The sequence below is a fragment of the Lissotriton helveticus genome, chromosome 7 (genome assembly GCF_964261635.1).
Source record: "Lissotriton helveticus chromosome 7, aLisHel1.1, whole genome shotgun sequence".
Lineage (NCBI taxonomy): Eukaryota > Metazoa > Chordata > Amphibia > Caudata > Salamandridae > Lissotriton > Lissotriton helveticus.
The window spans coordinates 1,276,261,225-1,276,278,986 of NC_136068.1; the positions used below are offsets into that span (position 1 = coordinate 1,276,261,225).

The 17,762-nt window shown below is 44.2% G+C and overlaps 1 protein-coding gene across 2 annotated transcripts in view; it reads left to right on the plus strand.

Annotated features, from left to right (window-relative positions):
• LOC144770182 (proton channel OTOP2-like) overlaps positions 1-17,762 on the plus strand; it is a 383,723-nt gene that overhangs the window by 322,805 nt on the left and 43,156 nt on the right. For both annotated transcript variants that reach the window (XM_078654489.1, XM_078654490.1), the window contains exon 5: positions 3,513-3,655. In XM_078654489.1, coding sequence (XP_078510615.1) covers positions 3,513-3,655 — 143 coding nt within the window. The remainder of the gene's footprint in view (positions 1-3,512; positions 3,656-17,762) is intronic.

The window sequence follows — 17,762 nt, forward strand, 5'->3', positions numbered from 1 at the left end:
AACAAACAGCCCAGCAGCAGTGGGCAGATGTAGGTCCCTCCTTAAATCAATAAAAAAACAAATAAAGTTAATGAACTGGGGATGGGAAGAGAGGGTGGGGGGCATGGGACTAATGGAAAAGTAGAGCTGGGGATGGTGGAGAACTGGTGGGAAGCAGGAAGAGGGTGGAAGGGGGAGAGAGCAAGGAAAGCTGAGCACAACCATGTAGTGCTAAAACAATTTTTGCTCTGAGTTTGGTATGTTAGCAATAGAGGAATACAACTCAGCCAATGTAAATGATGGTAAAGAAGCTATGCTCATGGGGTGGGACAAAAGCAAAAATTGGGAGGGAAGCATTTGAATCGGGAGCATTGAACTGAGATACGTCATAAATCCATTCAATCATGAACAAAGTGCTGACCGAAAGCCTAGGATTTGAGATGTATTGTAGATAATTGGTCTTTGACAGCATGCAACTAAAGTGGTTCATAGACCAGAACTACAAAGGCCAGTGTTACCCCACAGAGACTTACCTGGGCAGCTAGCTATTTGCCACACAACAGATGAGGGACTCTTCCCCTGGTTTCTCAAGCCTCGACCATGCCAAGTCAGGCTGTGGGCTATCACAGAGCGCTGAGGACACTCCTTTGTGTCCTTTGTCAACCAAAAACTAAAGCGTAGCACATAGCATGACCAGACACCAACAAGCAGTTGAGGGAAAATGAGTTTTCCCACCAGCAAACGCAAGTCAAGCACCTATCACATATACCCAGAGCGCACCTAATGCAGATGAGATTTTAAAATGCCTTTATGAGGACCAATAATTAGATACATGAATATATTTATACTAAGATTACAAACTATCAACTGCTTCACCTTTAGACTTCACCCTTAGCTGGTCCTACCGGAAGACTGAGGTACAAATTCAGTAAAGCAATTTAAACAAACGAATGAACATGTGAGAAAGAGATGAGAAACAAGAGCTGCCACCTGGTGATTATGCGCCCATGCCTGTGTCAGAACAGATACCACCCAGTGGCTATGAGAGAAGTCAGTCCGCCACTGTGACGACGCACAGGTGGAGCAAGAGCTAGGAGGTGGAAAACCAATTCCTGACAAATTGTCAGGATTCTTTTGTAACATGGTTATTATCCTCCTGTTTGCTCCAATATTGTCATCTTGAAACGATATAGACATCTCTAAAGTAACTGATTTCTTAATGAGTTTGGTGTTTTAAATGTATTTCAAACGGGGAAAAACATTGAATTTCCCTGCTTTTCCCAATATTTATACCATACCTGACTTAAAAATCCAGGCCAAACCATTAAAATAGGTTGGTAGGAACACCTGTATTAAATAGACCCAGACCAAAATCATTAGAAACTATTAGAAAAGCAAATACTAAAAACATATCTCACTGTGGGCCTGGATCCTTTAGAGACTCTCCCTTTAGCTGACCCTGCCTGGAGTACTACGCTGCAATTTTTAGGAAGCCATCAAAAAACAAGCATTGGCAAACATTGCAGGTAGGACATTGGCTGCTCAACATTTGGCTTTGTCGATGCTTATTTTGTTTGATTTTTTTTATGAAGGCACACATTATATGAAAATAATTGTCTATAATTCAAACTCCATGTTAATATTCTATGTAAAATAACATTGCACCAGTAGACCTTGGCTCCAAAGGGGGCTAGGCGTTGTGAAAATGTGCACATTAATTAATTAATTAATTGTGGGTTTCTAAAGCGCTAGAATCGACTCCCGAAGGAGTATCTCTGCGCTGTAGACCGCTGGGGAACCCGTCCTGGCTTTCCCTGTGAGATGGTCCCTACTGGGTATCTCCAAGGTGAAACCAGGCATCCCCGGTGTATGTGGGGGGCCGTTGTGGAGATGAGGCAAGCTAATGCCCAGAGTTGCCAAGTGTGATCCCTGGTTAGAGTAGGCACCGAGGTGAGAATTATCGAGTCCGCTGACCCTGGTCCACGACCCTGCCGCGTCGGGGATAGAACCCTGGTCCCGGGCCGTCCTCTGCTTCCGGGTCTGCCGCCACTAACCAGTGAGCCACACCACTCCACATTGCACAAGAGCAGAATGCCATCAGTCAGGTAAGCCAATATCTCACTGACCCTGTGCCCCTGACTGATGCCATTCTGCTCTTGTGCAATGTGCACATTTTCACAACGCCTAGCCCCCTTCGGTGCCAAGGTCTACTGGTGCAATGTTCTTTTACATAGAATATTAACATGGAGTTTAAATTATAGACAATAATTATTTTCATAAATTTAAATGACACTAAAGCAGACCAACTAATAAAGAGGGCAGACTGGAAGGTCCTGTAAGGAAGTATGAATAGTATATATATTTATATTAAAAACAAATGGTCTTGCCTAATACCAGACTTAACAAGAATTGGAAACGCCAATAGGTCTGCCATTAGTGCACCGCCTTTTGGCTTTCATAATGTTTGTTTTGTCCTTGCTTTTGCAAAACGTTGTGGTTGGTACTGGTGGGGCCCTCACCAATGAAAACAAATGGCTAAAGGAAAAAATATTCTTTGTTCTCAACAAACCCATATTTTCATATTCGCCTCCAGAATTAGGGAAACACCTTTGTGTAAGAATATGTTTATTTTGAAAGATCAGAATGCCATCACTCATAGTGAAGTTATCAAATTGTTGAAGTAGGCTGACTAATTACCCCATGCTCTATTTGTAGTGAGCGGAAGAAGAATGTGACTGTCAACAGGCCAATGGATGATGAGGGTTGACTGAGAGCACATAATTAAGTATATCACGTGTATATCATTTTAGTAAAATCTATAGGTATGGCTAGAACCAGGCCTAAGAATTGGAGAAAGGATTGAGAGATCACCAGTGAGGATAGCTTTGCCAGCATTGTGGTATTTCCAAAATGCCAACACTGGTCCAAACTTGAACTCTTCTTACAACTCCATTGCTTTTCTCACTGCAGATTGGAAATTGTTTCTCAAAATATTAGCAAATCGTCTTTCCCTATTACTCCTTGCACTGATATTCCGTGGTGAAGCATGGTCTGCACTATGATCATCACTATGGCCTACATGAATCATGCTTAAAACCTTAACTATATCTATATCTTTCTTAGTGCATAAAAGCCACATTAATGCTCAGGTGGGAGTGATGGGTAGTTTTGGTCCACTGTGGTATTCCAACAGCGTTCATAAAACCTTCAAAACTCTATCAACAACCAACATACTGCCTTTTTCTTGAGCCCACCTCATCCACTCCCTTTCCCACCGAGAGATAAACACAGCTGGGTCGCCCTTGACCCTTTGGCTCCTTGCTTTATCTTTAGAAGTGCAAATTGATGGATATTCTGGAATAAAAAAATCAGAAACATTGCAAACACCCTTTTTTGAAATGTATTAACAGTACAAAAAAGAGTGCCCGAAACTAAACACACTTCACGTTCATTATTTCTAACAGCATTCTGTAAGACCAGCTGACTGCACGGGCTAACATATGCCACCCTCAATTACCTTGTATCCCATACAGATTCGGTCTAATGCTCATCCTTACCACTAATCTTGCTGTCTGGATGACCACTGTTACTGATGAATCCAGCCACCTGAGCAGAGAAATGATGGAGACCTTGAATCACACAAAAAAAGATGAGCTGGAGTTTCACAGCACGGATGGTAAGGAAACCCTCTCCCAAGCTGATCATCACTATGCGTATCCAGAGGTTGATGGGGGTTGGAATCGATTGGGAACGACTTTCTAATGCTTATTTAATTTTATCGACAGAGTTTGCATATTTTTTGAGAAAAAAGTTCTGTTCTTAAATGGTTATGTCTGACAAAAAAATTGCCTCATGCTGAAATGGAAGGAAGAGGTCCCCTGTACAATGCAGTGAGAGAAGAGACAGTTAAACAAGAAACTCACCCTCTCTCCAAGGCACCACTTGAATCGATTGTCCTGAAAGGGATAGGTTTGGGACCACCTCTGCCCTTACTGTGGGGCGTACAGCTCCAGTGTCTAACAAGAAGGTAACAGGATAGCCATTAACCTCTGCATCTACAAACGGTCCATTCTGATCTACTTCCAGGGCCACACCCAAAGTGTATTCCTCCTGCACCCCCCTCTGATACTCATGAGGATCTTGAGTTTGGTCAAACCAGTCTTGTATTACAAAATAAGGCATCTGTTGGTACACCTGCTTATTTGTTGGTATTCTCGAAGGCTGATGTATCAGCATCTACGGCTCATACCTCCCCCACACATGGACCTAGGTCTAGCCGCGATGTTCAAACCCTCAGACATCTGTCTCTCTTCCTCATTCGGCATTTGATTTTCCGGATTTAATCGACACTCGCGCTTCCAATGCCCGATGTTGTGACAATAATGACAAGCAGTGACCTTCTTTTGATTCACCACCCATTCATCTCCTGTACCTGCACCCATTCCTCTTCCTCTTCCCTGTCCAGGTTGGACTACCATATTTTGACCCATTCCCCTGCCACTTACTCGACCCATCATTCCTCCCACCCCTTGCATCAAATCAGGGCTTTCAGCATTCCTCAACTGCACCAACATCAACTTATCTTTCATTTTCTTTTGTGCCGACTCTACCTGATCACTGCAGTATTTTGCATTACGCAGAATTTCGTCCACCGACTTATTCTGCCAACATATCAAGTGTTGCTGTATCATCAATCTAATATCAGATTTCAATCCCAACACAAACTTCTCAAGAGTGTCCAATCCACTATGCTGTTTATAAAATAATAAAAGTCTCTCATAATAATCATCTATCCAACTTAGACTCTTGAGTAGTACGATCAATTTTAAGTCAATCAACAGTCTGAGGAGCAACTTTGGATTGTAGCCATGTAATTACTTGCTCCTATTTGTTCATTACCTCAGATGAAGGACTATGATTCACAGGATATCTAGCTGGTTCTTCTGTGGGCCAATCAATTGCAACTTTACATGCTGCCCACAAATCACCTGGGACCACTCTATCAAACAAAGTATTCAAATCAATCAATAACACCTTTAAAATCTTGACAAGTCGGTCCATTTGTTTGTACCACTCGGCAAGTTTCTCCCTCAGCCGAGGAAAATCATTAGTGAATGCTGCCAAATCACCCCAGCTCCATGGCACATGTACATACCCCCCATTTTTTACTTCTCTCAGAGGGAAATTTCCTACTTGTCCCATCTCTCCACCCGGAGACGGAGTATCTCCTATCACTTTCTTGGAAGTTTTCTTTTTGAACCACCTCTCTTCCCATTTGTCTAATTACCTCCATGCTCGCATCCCTATCAGCAATTCTCTAATTTGTGCCTTTAATCCAATCGTTCGCGTCTCTTCCAATTTCTTATCAGTATAATTTTTTCTGCAAATTCCCTGCATCATTTTTGTCTTTGTCAAATCCAGCTCACACCTTCGTGCCAAATATGACAATGCTTCATGTGCTCGCTTTGCCCTTCTAGTAACATCTTTGGCTACAAATAGCAACTCGCTTGGGTCATATGTTTCAATTCTGTCCAATGGCAGATTCCCTTCAATCACCTCATCCATTTCTGCTTTTAATTTTACCACATCTAACAATGGTGCCTTCCTTTCAACTTGTAAAATCCTCTGTCAACTTTCACTTCCCGATTCCTCCCTGTCACAATTTTGTTTTCTCCTTTGCCCCCGCTCTCCTCCAGTCTCAAAACTGGGTGACTTTCTCTCTCACAACTTAGACTTCTCCAATGGTTACCCTCACACAAATTCTGTGGTTCAAACAGTACCCTAGGTGCTTCTCGTCTCATCCCCCTCTCCAAATCATTGACTCCCTCACCGGTGGAACCCACATTTTGATGTCTGACCTAGAATTTGCAAGAGCTCCTGTTCGTCTTGGTTCTCATTTGCTGTCCGTTCTCAAACGGATCAGCCGTAGCTGGCAGCGGAATGCTAGCTCCGACTGGTATCTGAGCCATACCTGTTCCACTCATTGTCAGACTTCCTCCAGATATAGTCTCTTCCCCTTCTCCTGTTTGTTGTTGACTTCCAGCTGTTCTCCCTCTGGGGTTATATATCGAAACCACAGGTCCAATAGTAACTGGTACCGTAAGAGATTCTGGTAACCACATATTACATGCAGTTTCTCCTGACTCAGGATCTGCGTATCCTGTCCCTCCAGACCCTACTGCAATTCTCGTTCCAACTGAAATCCTCCCTCTTATTCCTGCTATCCCATCCTTTGAACCCATTCATCCCCCCTAAAGTTTCCTATGTTTGCTGCGTCCTCTCCATCTCCAACCTAGAGTCACAAGGTGGAGGACGTTCTGCTAGCAATCTATCAAGAAAACTCATCTGTATCACTTTCCTCTTCTGTCTTTCTTCCCGACCCACCTTCCAGCAACCAAAATGGATTCAATTGTTTTCCCTCTATTGTGTCTACTCTCATCTTTTCAGCTGTGAATCCCACCTGGCATCTTAATATGCCTTTATTGCTTTCTTCATTCTTCCCTGTGAAGCTTCTCTTTTCTTTGCCATTGCTGCTCTCATCCATGCATCTAATGCCTCAAATAGTGTTGGTCTGGGCGGAGGTTTCAGAGAAGACATCACTCCCCTCAGCTGGTACAGCAATTCCATATAAATGACCCATAACGAATGAAAGCCAATTCTCCCTCTTTCTCAGTAATTTTATGCCAATTTTGAAGCCACAACATTAGTTGCCATATAAAGTGCCGGGGTATCCTCTGGCAGAGCTTCTTCTACCTGAGTCACCACCCCTGTGTCGCCTCTACACAAATCTCACAACACCTTAAAACATTTCATTCTTAAAGTTAATTATTTGCCACAAATTTCACAATTCAACTCTGACCGAACTTCCACCAATCCCAATGCGGCGTTACACCAACCGACCTATCACAGCATTGCGCGCTCTGAGGTCACTGCTCCCTCTTTGAAGCGGCTCATGCTCCTTTACAATTTCACCACATACACGCGATCACACATTCGTACTAACAAGTAACTGAATATCCAAAAGCTATTAAACCAAGTAACTGCTCCTAACGCAGGTACAATAACTTAGTTACATAAAACAAGTAATTGTCCGTCTGCTAAAAGATCGTTAGAACACTCTTACAAGAACATTCATCCGCTGTGACCCCCGACCTGCGTCAGTCACTCAATCTCCATAGTCCACCCCGGGACCTGAGGCTTTCTACCCACGACGTACACCTGCATCCATACAAAGTTCCCTGTCACAAGTTAATCGTCAGTAGCGACACGACACCCACAGTATTGATCAGACAATTACAAATACAAAACTATCCCGGGATCTTGGACTTCTCTTGAGCCCGCTCACCAAACGTCCTGATCCGCACGTGTCTGAACCAGTAAACCGATAAACCCCCACTCACTCAACTTGCATTCCAACTTCGCAAGACATCACACAATTAATATATCACCACAATTTAACACACCACACAGTTTCATATTCACGCTACCACTGTTTTCGCCTCACCATCAACGTCCGCCGACCTCCATCAGTCTTCGCCGTTGTCTACTTTGTATCCAAAGCCCTATTGTTTTTCCGGTCCTACTCCTATTTTCCCTTCTTCCCTCACTTCTAGAGACAACCATCCATTTCTGCTACCATTTGGTGATGCTAATTGTGCTCCTTACCTTCCCTACTAAATTCAAGGTAAATGATCTTTTATTGCCTGCTAAAAAGTGTGGAGGCATGCTTTAAAGGACCACTAACTCTGAATTCCAGTTTTGTGGATTTATTATGAGGCCAAAAATAATTGAATATAAACACACCTTAATATTAGAGTATATAGGTACATAAAAATCAATACAGAGCCGAGTCTATGTATATAATTCATTCGGCATAAGAGGCATAATATGATGAACTTCAAAATCAAAATGCAACAAAGGATAGAAGATGAGTTCAATTCTCTTTTCATTTGAGAGAAAAACAAAAGTACCTTTCCCTACTTTATGTGAAAGTCCTACCTATTTCCCCAATATTCTAACCAAAAGGTGTCCGCACATGTTGACGTCCTAAGAAGTACTCACGTCAAATGGGTCTGATATCTTAAAGCTACGGAGCTCGCTCTAAGATGCTCCTTCTCCTCCAAAATAAGCAGAAGTCTCCTAAACTGTCCCTGCACATCATACAAAAAGACAATATTCAACCCACAATATGTCATATTCCTTTGCACCATCCTTCAGTAAGTTTCCATAGAAGCCTTTAATTAATTCAACTCTTCTTCCAGTGGCCTTGGTTCCCAGATAGGCCAGACAAGAAAGGCATCCTCCCTTTTCGCCTTCCATACTTCTTCAAAGACATTCCGAGTATCTCCTTAAATCTAAGAATAACGAGGTCCATTTCCGGCACCTGCAGCAGGATGAGAACATACTGTCTTCGAGGACAAAAAGATTCATTTAATTGTAATTCTTGAGCAACCAAGGAGAAACAAAACTCAAAACAACCTACAATTCAGTCAACTTAAATTAAATACAACTTAAATTACACAAGTATAATTTCATCCTGTACATTACATATACAAGGATTATAGGTTTCCTTAATACATACAAAGGCCTACTTAAGTGTGCACACTACAATTTACAGCTAGTGTAACTCGAATAAATGCATCTTAATAATCATGAAACACTGCAAACGATAAAAATACATGTGAGTGCTTTTGAACCATGAGTATTGTGCACCCATACAATTCAGAGTGCTATAATCGCTCTATCAGCTTTCTGCTGCAGTCTGTCGCCCCCTCCCAGAGCCCACCCTGTCGGAGCTCTGCATGCCTCTGCCTGGCCTCCTGGGCCTGATCACAGGCGGGATAGTAATGATGGAACCGGTTGTGCCACAGCACTACAAACCTCGGCTTGGCCTTCCACGCCTTCCCACAGACAGGACAGTAACAATGGGGCCTGCTGTGCCAGAGTTCTGCAAGTCTCCACCTGTACTTTTGGTAAGTAAAAAATTAATGCTCTGGTCAGTATAATTGTTCCTCCTCAAAGGTCGGAGTTTTGTCGACGAATAGTTTTGATTCGCCAAGATGTACTAGTGCAAAGGGTTAATATCCCTGCTGAAAAGAACATGTAACATGCATATTTGCAAAACTATATTTTATGAGGTCGGATAGCTGTGAGTTGCTGCTTTTCTCAGAGATCCTTTTGTTACTTGTGGAATATCTGCTGCATGGCAACTGGCCCTGAGGTGGGGTTGATATCCTTGTGTGTTGAGAAGTTTTTAGATAACGCTGGTAAATAATGTTCCTTAGGAGCGTGATTAACATTCAGATTAGTGTCCGTTTTCACTCATCATAAAGTAGTGCAGAGGGTTAATATGCCTGCTGAAAAGAATATGTCACATGTAGGTCACAGAACGGTATTTTATGAGGTTAGCTTTGAGCTGCTGCTTTTCTCACATAAATCCTTTTTTTACTTGTGGAACTACTGTGCACAGCACCTGGCGCTGAGCTGAGGGGGTGGATGGTGTATTGTATAAATAACATGGGTTGAAAACCAACTGGTAGTATGTACATATGGACTTTAATTTAATTGTACATTGCTAATTTTATAATGCAAGTGACAAAATGTTGCATCCAATAAGTATTTTTGTTTGCATTTAACTGCTCATATGTCCTCATATGTGCACAGAACCATAATAAAGTGCTGCCTCTGAAAGATGTGTTTAATATCATGGTTACACATTTGTTGTTCAGTACGATCAGGTTACAAGGACACTAGGTTAGTGTTCTTGTAACCTGATCTTACTTCCATTTCTGGTGCTTTGCAGCAGTTTCAAGATCTTCTTAGAGTTTCTTGTTGCTCAAATGGGTGTCATTTCTGACATTTTTCTGTTTCCCTGGATTTCACTGCTTGATTTTGCTCGTGAGAAAGTGTCACTCTAAGTGTCTCACATTTGGTCATTGAATGTTATTCATAACTACACTGAAACTATGAAAAAGTCACACATAAGCAATCTGAAACCTTAGCGGCTATGAATAAGGCAACTCCAATGTTATCCTATGGGAGTGACGGGCCTTGCAGTAGTGAAACAGGTATTTGAGTTTTTCACTACCATGAGAAGTAAAACTTAAAATTACATATTTTTATTTATTTATGCAGTTTTATAACGCGCTCCATTACTGCCGGAGTATCCTGCCGCGGGTTATGAAAGGGAAGTGAGTATAGGGCCATAACAAACAGAGGAGTAACCTAAAAGGCAAGTTTAAACAGATAAGTTTTCAGAGCTTTTTTAAAAAGACTGAGATTCAAGTTAGACCGAAGGGGCAAAGGTAGATCATTCCAGGCAGTCGCAGCTCTAACAGCAATCGACTGCCCACCCAGCCGAGAACGCCGGAATCGTGGGACCTGTAGCAAATGTTGGGTAGCGCCGGGCCACGTAAACAACAACTGCGTGTCGTCAGCGTAGGCTATTATTTTGGCCCCTAGGTGTTACGCCATCGTGATCAAGGGGGTCAAATACACATTAAATAGCAACAGGCTCAACGTTGATCCTTGAAGGACCCCCGTCGAGAGTGATTTAGCTGTTGAGGAAAACGGGGGAAGCCAGACCTGCTGAGACCGAGATGAAAGAAAGGAGCCCAGCCAGTCAAGGGCCGAACCCGTGACCCAATGTCGGCCAAGCGGGAAAGTAGGAGCTGATGTGGTACCGTGTCAAACGCGGCAGAGAGGTCCAATAAAATTAGAGCCGCTCTGCCGCCGTTGTCCAAACAGTCCCCAATGGCTTCGTAAACTTCAACCAACGCAGATTCCGTGCTATGTGCAGCACGGAAACCGGATTGGGCAGGGTGTAGAGCCAAAGATGTTTCAACAAAAGCATACAGTTGCCGAAAAGCCATTTTTTCGCAGACCTTAGCCATAGCCGGGAGCAATGAAATCGGCCGATAATTAGCAGGTAGTGAAGGATCTAACCCGACCTTTTTAAGCAGAGGCAGAAGCTTAGCCTGCTTCCAGTCGGCCGGAACAGTAGCCGAACTGAAGGAAAGGCTGACGATGTGTGTAATCTCCTGGACTACCACCTCAGCAACACCACCAAGGACCCGAGCAGGGCATGGATCGGTGGGGGAACCCGATTTCAGGGATTTAACCACCGCTAAGATGTCATCTTCCGAAGGCGGGACAAACCCCTCAAACATAAAGGAGGGGGACCCGGAAACTGGGAAAGGGTGCAAATTGGCTAGGGAACTTGTGCTATGGCTGCTGGACCGAAGGCTAGTTTGAATCCCCGCTATCTTTTGCTTGAAAAACGAGGATAGACTCTCACACCAGACGGCCGACGGTAACACAGTGGGCTGCTCGGTACTGGGGGAGAGAAAGCAATTAACAATAGAGAAAATCTCCAGACTGTTATTAGCCTTATCGATCCTATTGGCAAAGTACTCACACTTTGCTGTTTTAATGCACGCATAATAAATCCTCTGTGCCACCCGCAGGGCCTCCTTAGCTGTGGTGCAGTACGAGCAGCGCCACCGCATTTCCAGTTTTTTACAAGCGAGTTTACGCTCTTGCAGAAGGGGAGAAAACCAAGGTTTAGAAGGGGATGAGTGCAATCGATGGCTAGCATTCCCCTTGGAAGAGGAAGCCACCCTCGCCGAGACCCAAGAGTTAAAAGTCTGCACCGCGTTGGCCAGCTCATTTCCCAACAGGGTGCGGCTCCTGCTCAGGGTGGCAGAGAGGGTGTGCAAGTTAATTTTCTGGGTGTGCTGTGGCAATGTGACCGTGGAACCAATTTTTTCGGCGGACCACGCAAATCTGATCAGCCGATGGTCAGACCACGTGAGGACTTCAGGTGCCTCCACCCTAAGAGGAAAATTCGAACAAATCACATCAAGTGTATGGCCACCATCGTGCGTTGGAAGAGTAACCCATTGAGTAAGATGGGCCAAGCTTAAGGACTCCTGCAAAATTTTGCAATCTGAAAGCTCCGCCGCTTCTGCATGAATATTAAAATCGCCCAAGAGGAGGAATCTAGGAAACCTCAAGGCTCGTGGTACAATAACCTCCGACAAGGCCTTAAGGAAGGTACCAGAAGGCCCAGAGGGTCGATAAATCAATGTGCCACCTAAAGTAAGATGGGGTGAGAGGATAAGGGAGAAATTAAAGACTTCCCCATCTCCTACCTCATCCGGGGAATCAACGTGAAGGACCCAGGCTTCTTTAAAAACAATTGCCAACCCCCCCCCCCTCTTCCCTGTGCTCAATCTTTCCTACTGATTTTAAAGCCTCTGGGGATGGACAATTCGATATCCGGTGCAGAGGCGCTGTTAAGCCATTTTTCTGTTACAAACAGAATATCAGTTAGCAATTCAAATGTGTCAGCTGCGTGCTTGCTCATAGATCGAGCATTAACAAGAGCCGCCGAAATTGAATGCGGGGGATGGGGGCTGTCAGTGTTTGGGCGCAGCTAAAGCCACACAGAGTACATGGGCTAAATTGGTCACTAGTCCCTGGCCGCCGAACCTGGCCCGAGCAGCTCGAAGATCTAAAAAAATAATAGCTGCTCACGAGTGTAAGGTATCCCTGCAGAGCCCGTGGAACGGGCCAATAGGGCAACGTGGTCTGCGCCCGAGGCACGGACGGGCGCAGACGGGCTGACCTTTGGCTTACCTTCGGCGCGCCCGCCACACACATCCGCTGCGCGTTCGTAAGGGCATGTTTAATTTATAGTGGAACCTCCCTCCCACAGCTAGACCGCTGCCACAGGTTCAGCCGGGATCCGGGACTACTCGTAAGATGGCCGCCCGCCCTCCACTCAATTGGCACACCAGCGCGGTGGAACGGGGCAGGGAAGGCTCACCTCACCCTCAATTGATGACCCAGGTAGATCGATCAGCCCCCCAAATGTAATTAAGTGAATTAAGATTTCAGGATAAGAAAATACACAGGCTCAATAGCGCGAGCCTCGAAAATAAAAACAAATTAAAAACGTTGTGTTTTTTAAAAGATCAGCAAGACAATCACACGTTTAAGTTATGGCCACAAAGCAATGCGGAACTGAATGGGAGCTGCCACCACCCACACTAGCCGCCAAGATCTCTGACAACAGCTTAATTTATAGTAGAACCTCCCTCCCATAGCTAGACCGCTGCCACAGGTTCAGCCGGGGTCCGGGACTACTCGTAAGATGGTCGCTCGCCCTCCACTCAATCGGCACACCAGCCGCGGTGGAACGGGGCAGGGAAGGCTCACCTCACCCTCAATTGGTGACCCAGGTAGGTCGATCAGCCCCCCAAATGTTATTAAGTGAATTAAGATGTCAGGATAAGAAAATACACAGGCTCAATAGCGCGAGCCTCGAAAATAAAAACAAATTAAAAACGTATCTAATTTTTTTAATGCACTGCCCCATTCCCTTGAGGCTGTGCACGGCATTCCTTTTTTAAAATATATTTATTCATTTTGCATCTTCAAAACATTATTCAGCATATACAGGTCACTTCACAGCAACAACGGAGTCAGATTATTATTTGGCGGGCATATTCACTTACTGTAGTAGGCATCAGTACATATCTTTAAATGTGAAAGTTAGGCAGTACGCAGCATTGAACAGTTTAGCATGGCCATAAATAATTAACAGTATGACATATAGAGGCATGTCCATTAAAAAAAAAAAGTCTCTTTCTCTCGCATCCCAGCTTAGGCAGTACATTGAGACCAATCTCAGTGTCCACGCCTGGTGTGCAATATAGAAATGGCACATGTCTCACAGCCAACTTGGAGGTCTGATTAAGTATTAGGGGTAGGTTGCTTGGTGGTCTGAGTGTGTATATATGTGGACTCACAAGGTGCAGGGGCAGTTCGCTCATTGTGTGTCTTGGCCCATGTCAAAAATAGGGCCCAGATATCCTTGGGCTTAGACGCCGTGGGCATTACCTCCCGGTATGCCGTCGGCATCTCCTGGAACTAAGCAATGTCTTGTATCCATGTGTCTACTTTGGCTGCTCCAAGGGAACCCCAAGTGTACCGCAATGCATCGCTTGGCCAAGAGAAGCATAATGGCCGACAGCCGGCCAGAGCCTGGAGGGGCTTCGGCCACATGAGCTAGTAGAGCTGTTAATGGAGTGCGGTCCAGTTGGAAGCCTGTCACATCGTTAATAATGTCAAATACCTGAGCCCAAAATTGTGAGACGGATTGCCAGGTCCATGCCATGTGGAGAAAGGATGACTGTGTAGCGGCACATCTCCAACACTTGGCATCTGGTCGCAGGCCCATTTTGAGTAGCTGTATAGATGCGCGATATAATCTGTACAAATATTTTAAATGGATGAGCCTCAACTTATAGTAGGGTGAAAGAGATTTAAGCTGAGCGCGACAAAAGCCCCATTGTTTCTCGGTGGGAGGTGGATCAAGATCCCCACACCACTGCTTCAGTGCCAGAGGTGTCGTAATCGGCGAGGTTTGTTTTGTGGCGTTGTAAATGCGTGTGATGAGTTTCTTGGGTGACGGATTGGCCAATATACTAGTAGAGTCCTAAAACCAATAAAAACGAATTGAGCAAAAAGGTAGGAGGAGGAAGGCAAAAAGGTTGGGGATATTCTGAGACCCGGTATCACGGTTCTCTAGCACCAATGCGGCCGAAAAGTCAAACGCAACAGACCGTAAAAAGTAGTCAGCAGGTGACCAATACATTTGAGGGGACAATACTATTACCCCCACCCCAACCCCCACCCCCATCAAAAATGACTAGCTTACATCTGCACCATTTTCAGCGTTAAGGTGCCATTGAAACAGAACTTTTTTGGTGCAACAGGTTCACAGCATCGCTCACAAGACTATGGGCCCAGCGTTCTAGCTACAAGGGCAGGACTTCCTGCATAGTCCGTGAACGTCCATGGACTATTTCACATTCTAAAAGCATTCTCAGGTTCTCATTAGCCGGGAGGTAGTGCTTTTCCCTTGGAAACCGGAGGCACACCTATCATATATGGGCTTCTGAACTCAAACCCTCATGTGGCTCCCTCATGATGTGATCTGTTGAGGGAGAAATTTCAGGACCATCATCTGCTGCTGCCGCAGAGGAGGTGGACGATATATAGTGCCTCTGAGAGACAGGAGGTACAGAGAAAGAGTTACATTTCTCGACGTTTTTCACAAATCTGGTCGAGTAGAATAAAATTAGAGCACAGTGGGTTACGTGCAATCTATGGGAGCAAACACTTAGCTGGAGGCCAAGAGGTCACTACTCTTTCAGTACCTGAACCATGCACAGATATTTAAACTTAAAGTGTGACGAGGACTATTCCAGGTGGCAGTACCCTGTGCACTGAAGAGATGATGGAAAAGCAACAGGAGACGACCAATTCACACATGAACATGCTAGCACTCTCCTCAATGGAGGTCAAGGTACATACATTTTGTGTGGAGTAGAACAAGCTACTTGGGAAGGAGCAGATGGTAGAACATTGCCAGAACTTCTATTGATAAAACAAAAAAGTTTTAAAATGGTCCTTTGCCACACCTGTTAAAATAAAAGAACCACCAACAAAATTATAAGAGCTTGTCTCTATAAGCAACAAGGTCCTGCCCAGCAGCCCATGGTGGGTTGGGTGCAGGGAGCTGCTGAAGGTAAAACGTCATAGGCAGTGGAGGATTGGGTTCTGAGGGGGATTTGGGACAGGACCTGGCACCTGTAGGCAGTTGCACACCAGCCCCCTATGCATGTAGTATATGATTAAAAACCCCAACTGAAAAAAACAAAGGTTAAAGTAAAGTTATGGTTTGCTTTGCTTGTAACACATTAACATATGTTTAAAAATCTCAGAAACTCACTGGGAAAAAACACAGTAAGTTAAAGTTATTGCTCTAAACCAAAACCTAAAAAAAATTAAATTTGACAATTCTGCTTGAGTAAATTAACCATAACTGATACCCCCATCAAGCTACCTGATAGCATCTCAAAAACAAGATACAGTGCAAACGTGACTTTATGACATGAACATTGTTGCTTTTGAACTCCAACTTACACAGAATGCCAAGTTACTTCGATTCAACCTGGACACCAATTTCCCCCTCAAGGAACACGCTGGCAACAAAACAAAAATGATCTGGTACCTGCTATCTCCTAAAGAAGGTCAAACCATTTCTTCAGGAAAGGACTTCAGAATTGTTGTTAAAGCACTTGCGTTCTCACATCTGAATGGTGGTAATACCCCCATGGCTTCCCATACTCCACACTGGCACATCTCATAGAGACCCTAAAGAGATATGTTCACATCATCCCCATTGTGGTAGAACTCCATTGGCTCCCATTGCCAGGCTACATCATCTTCAATTTCAGCTGCGTCATTTACAAGGCCATCACGACCAGCAGCCCTGCTTATCTTGCAGACAAGCTCCCTATCTCTGGTAGTTCTCAGCGCACCCACAGGAGGAGGAGTGTGGCTCAATGGTTAGAGCGGCAGACCCTGATGCAGAGTTCTGGCCCGGGACCAGGGTTCAATTCCCGCCTCGGCGGGTCTTGGGCTCAATTTGCTCGGACCTGACAATTCTCGCCTCGGTGCCTATTCTAATCATGGACCCCACGCTGCAACTCTGGGCAATAGCTTGCTTAACCTCCACACCGGCCCCAACTGCGCTAGGATGCCTGGCTTCACCCTGGGGGTGCCCAGGAGTGGACACTTCACAGGGAAAGCCAGGAAGGGTTCCACAGCGGTATGAGTAATAGCGCCAGGAAACCGCTTGGTGGCAGTGCGCTCTACAAATACCTTGACATTTACATTTACATCTCAAAACAGACTAAGAAGCATGAAAAAGAATAAGACTCCCAAATCCATTTGGACTACCACAATGCTGCTCCAATTAAGGAAAGAGTTGAAGACTCAGCTCTGTAAAGCACACCACATCACAATGCATTAACCATCCCCAACCCAGCTTCCTCTACTTTTACTCGTTGTTTTCATGCTTGTCTTTGACCATCTACAGGGCTCTGCTACCTTTTGGCTAGGTCGGCGCTATAGAAATACAGTATACATACAAACGTCATTAATGATGTCACTGATGTCGCCATCAAATACTACCAATACTCTGCTCAATTCCCTATAAGACAACTATTTTAAGTAGATTAATATTTACTACGTTTATCACTCAAAATACACAGTGCAGGATTATTGATCAGCATAGTATTCTTATGGAAACCAATTCTACAAAAACAATGTCTATTTCACAAATTAAATATTTTTTTAAAACACATACAAAAATGAGACCGATTGCAACTGCCATAAACAAAGATACCCACTATCTGCCACATGCACATGCCCTATCACAATATGAAGCAACCATCATATCCCAGACAATGCTAGTAGCTATGTTATGAGTTGCTGCTTTCACTTCACTTGAACTAAAGAAAGCCTATGTGATCAGAATGTGTCATTGATGCATGTGCATGTGTAACACCTGGCAATACATTTAAAATTAATTTAATGAATTGAAACAAAAAAAGTGAAGCAACCACCATAGTATGCCACACTGCTGTAAAAAGTAAAACACTCAATCTTATACTGCGACACACCTCATATTTATAAATACTTTTATGATGCATATACACACAAAGGAAAGCAATCAGTATGACTGCGTCAAGCATGAACAATTATACCGTTATACACTCTATTACCATGCAACATGCTATAAAATATACACAAGGCCAGTTGAATTATACAATTCTGCAGCCGCAACCCTTTCTGCATAATTATGGATTTGCCGCATCTCTACTGCCTAATTCGCAGATTTTAACAAAAACAATTTTGGGGAGCGC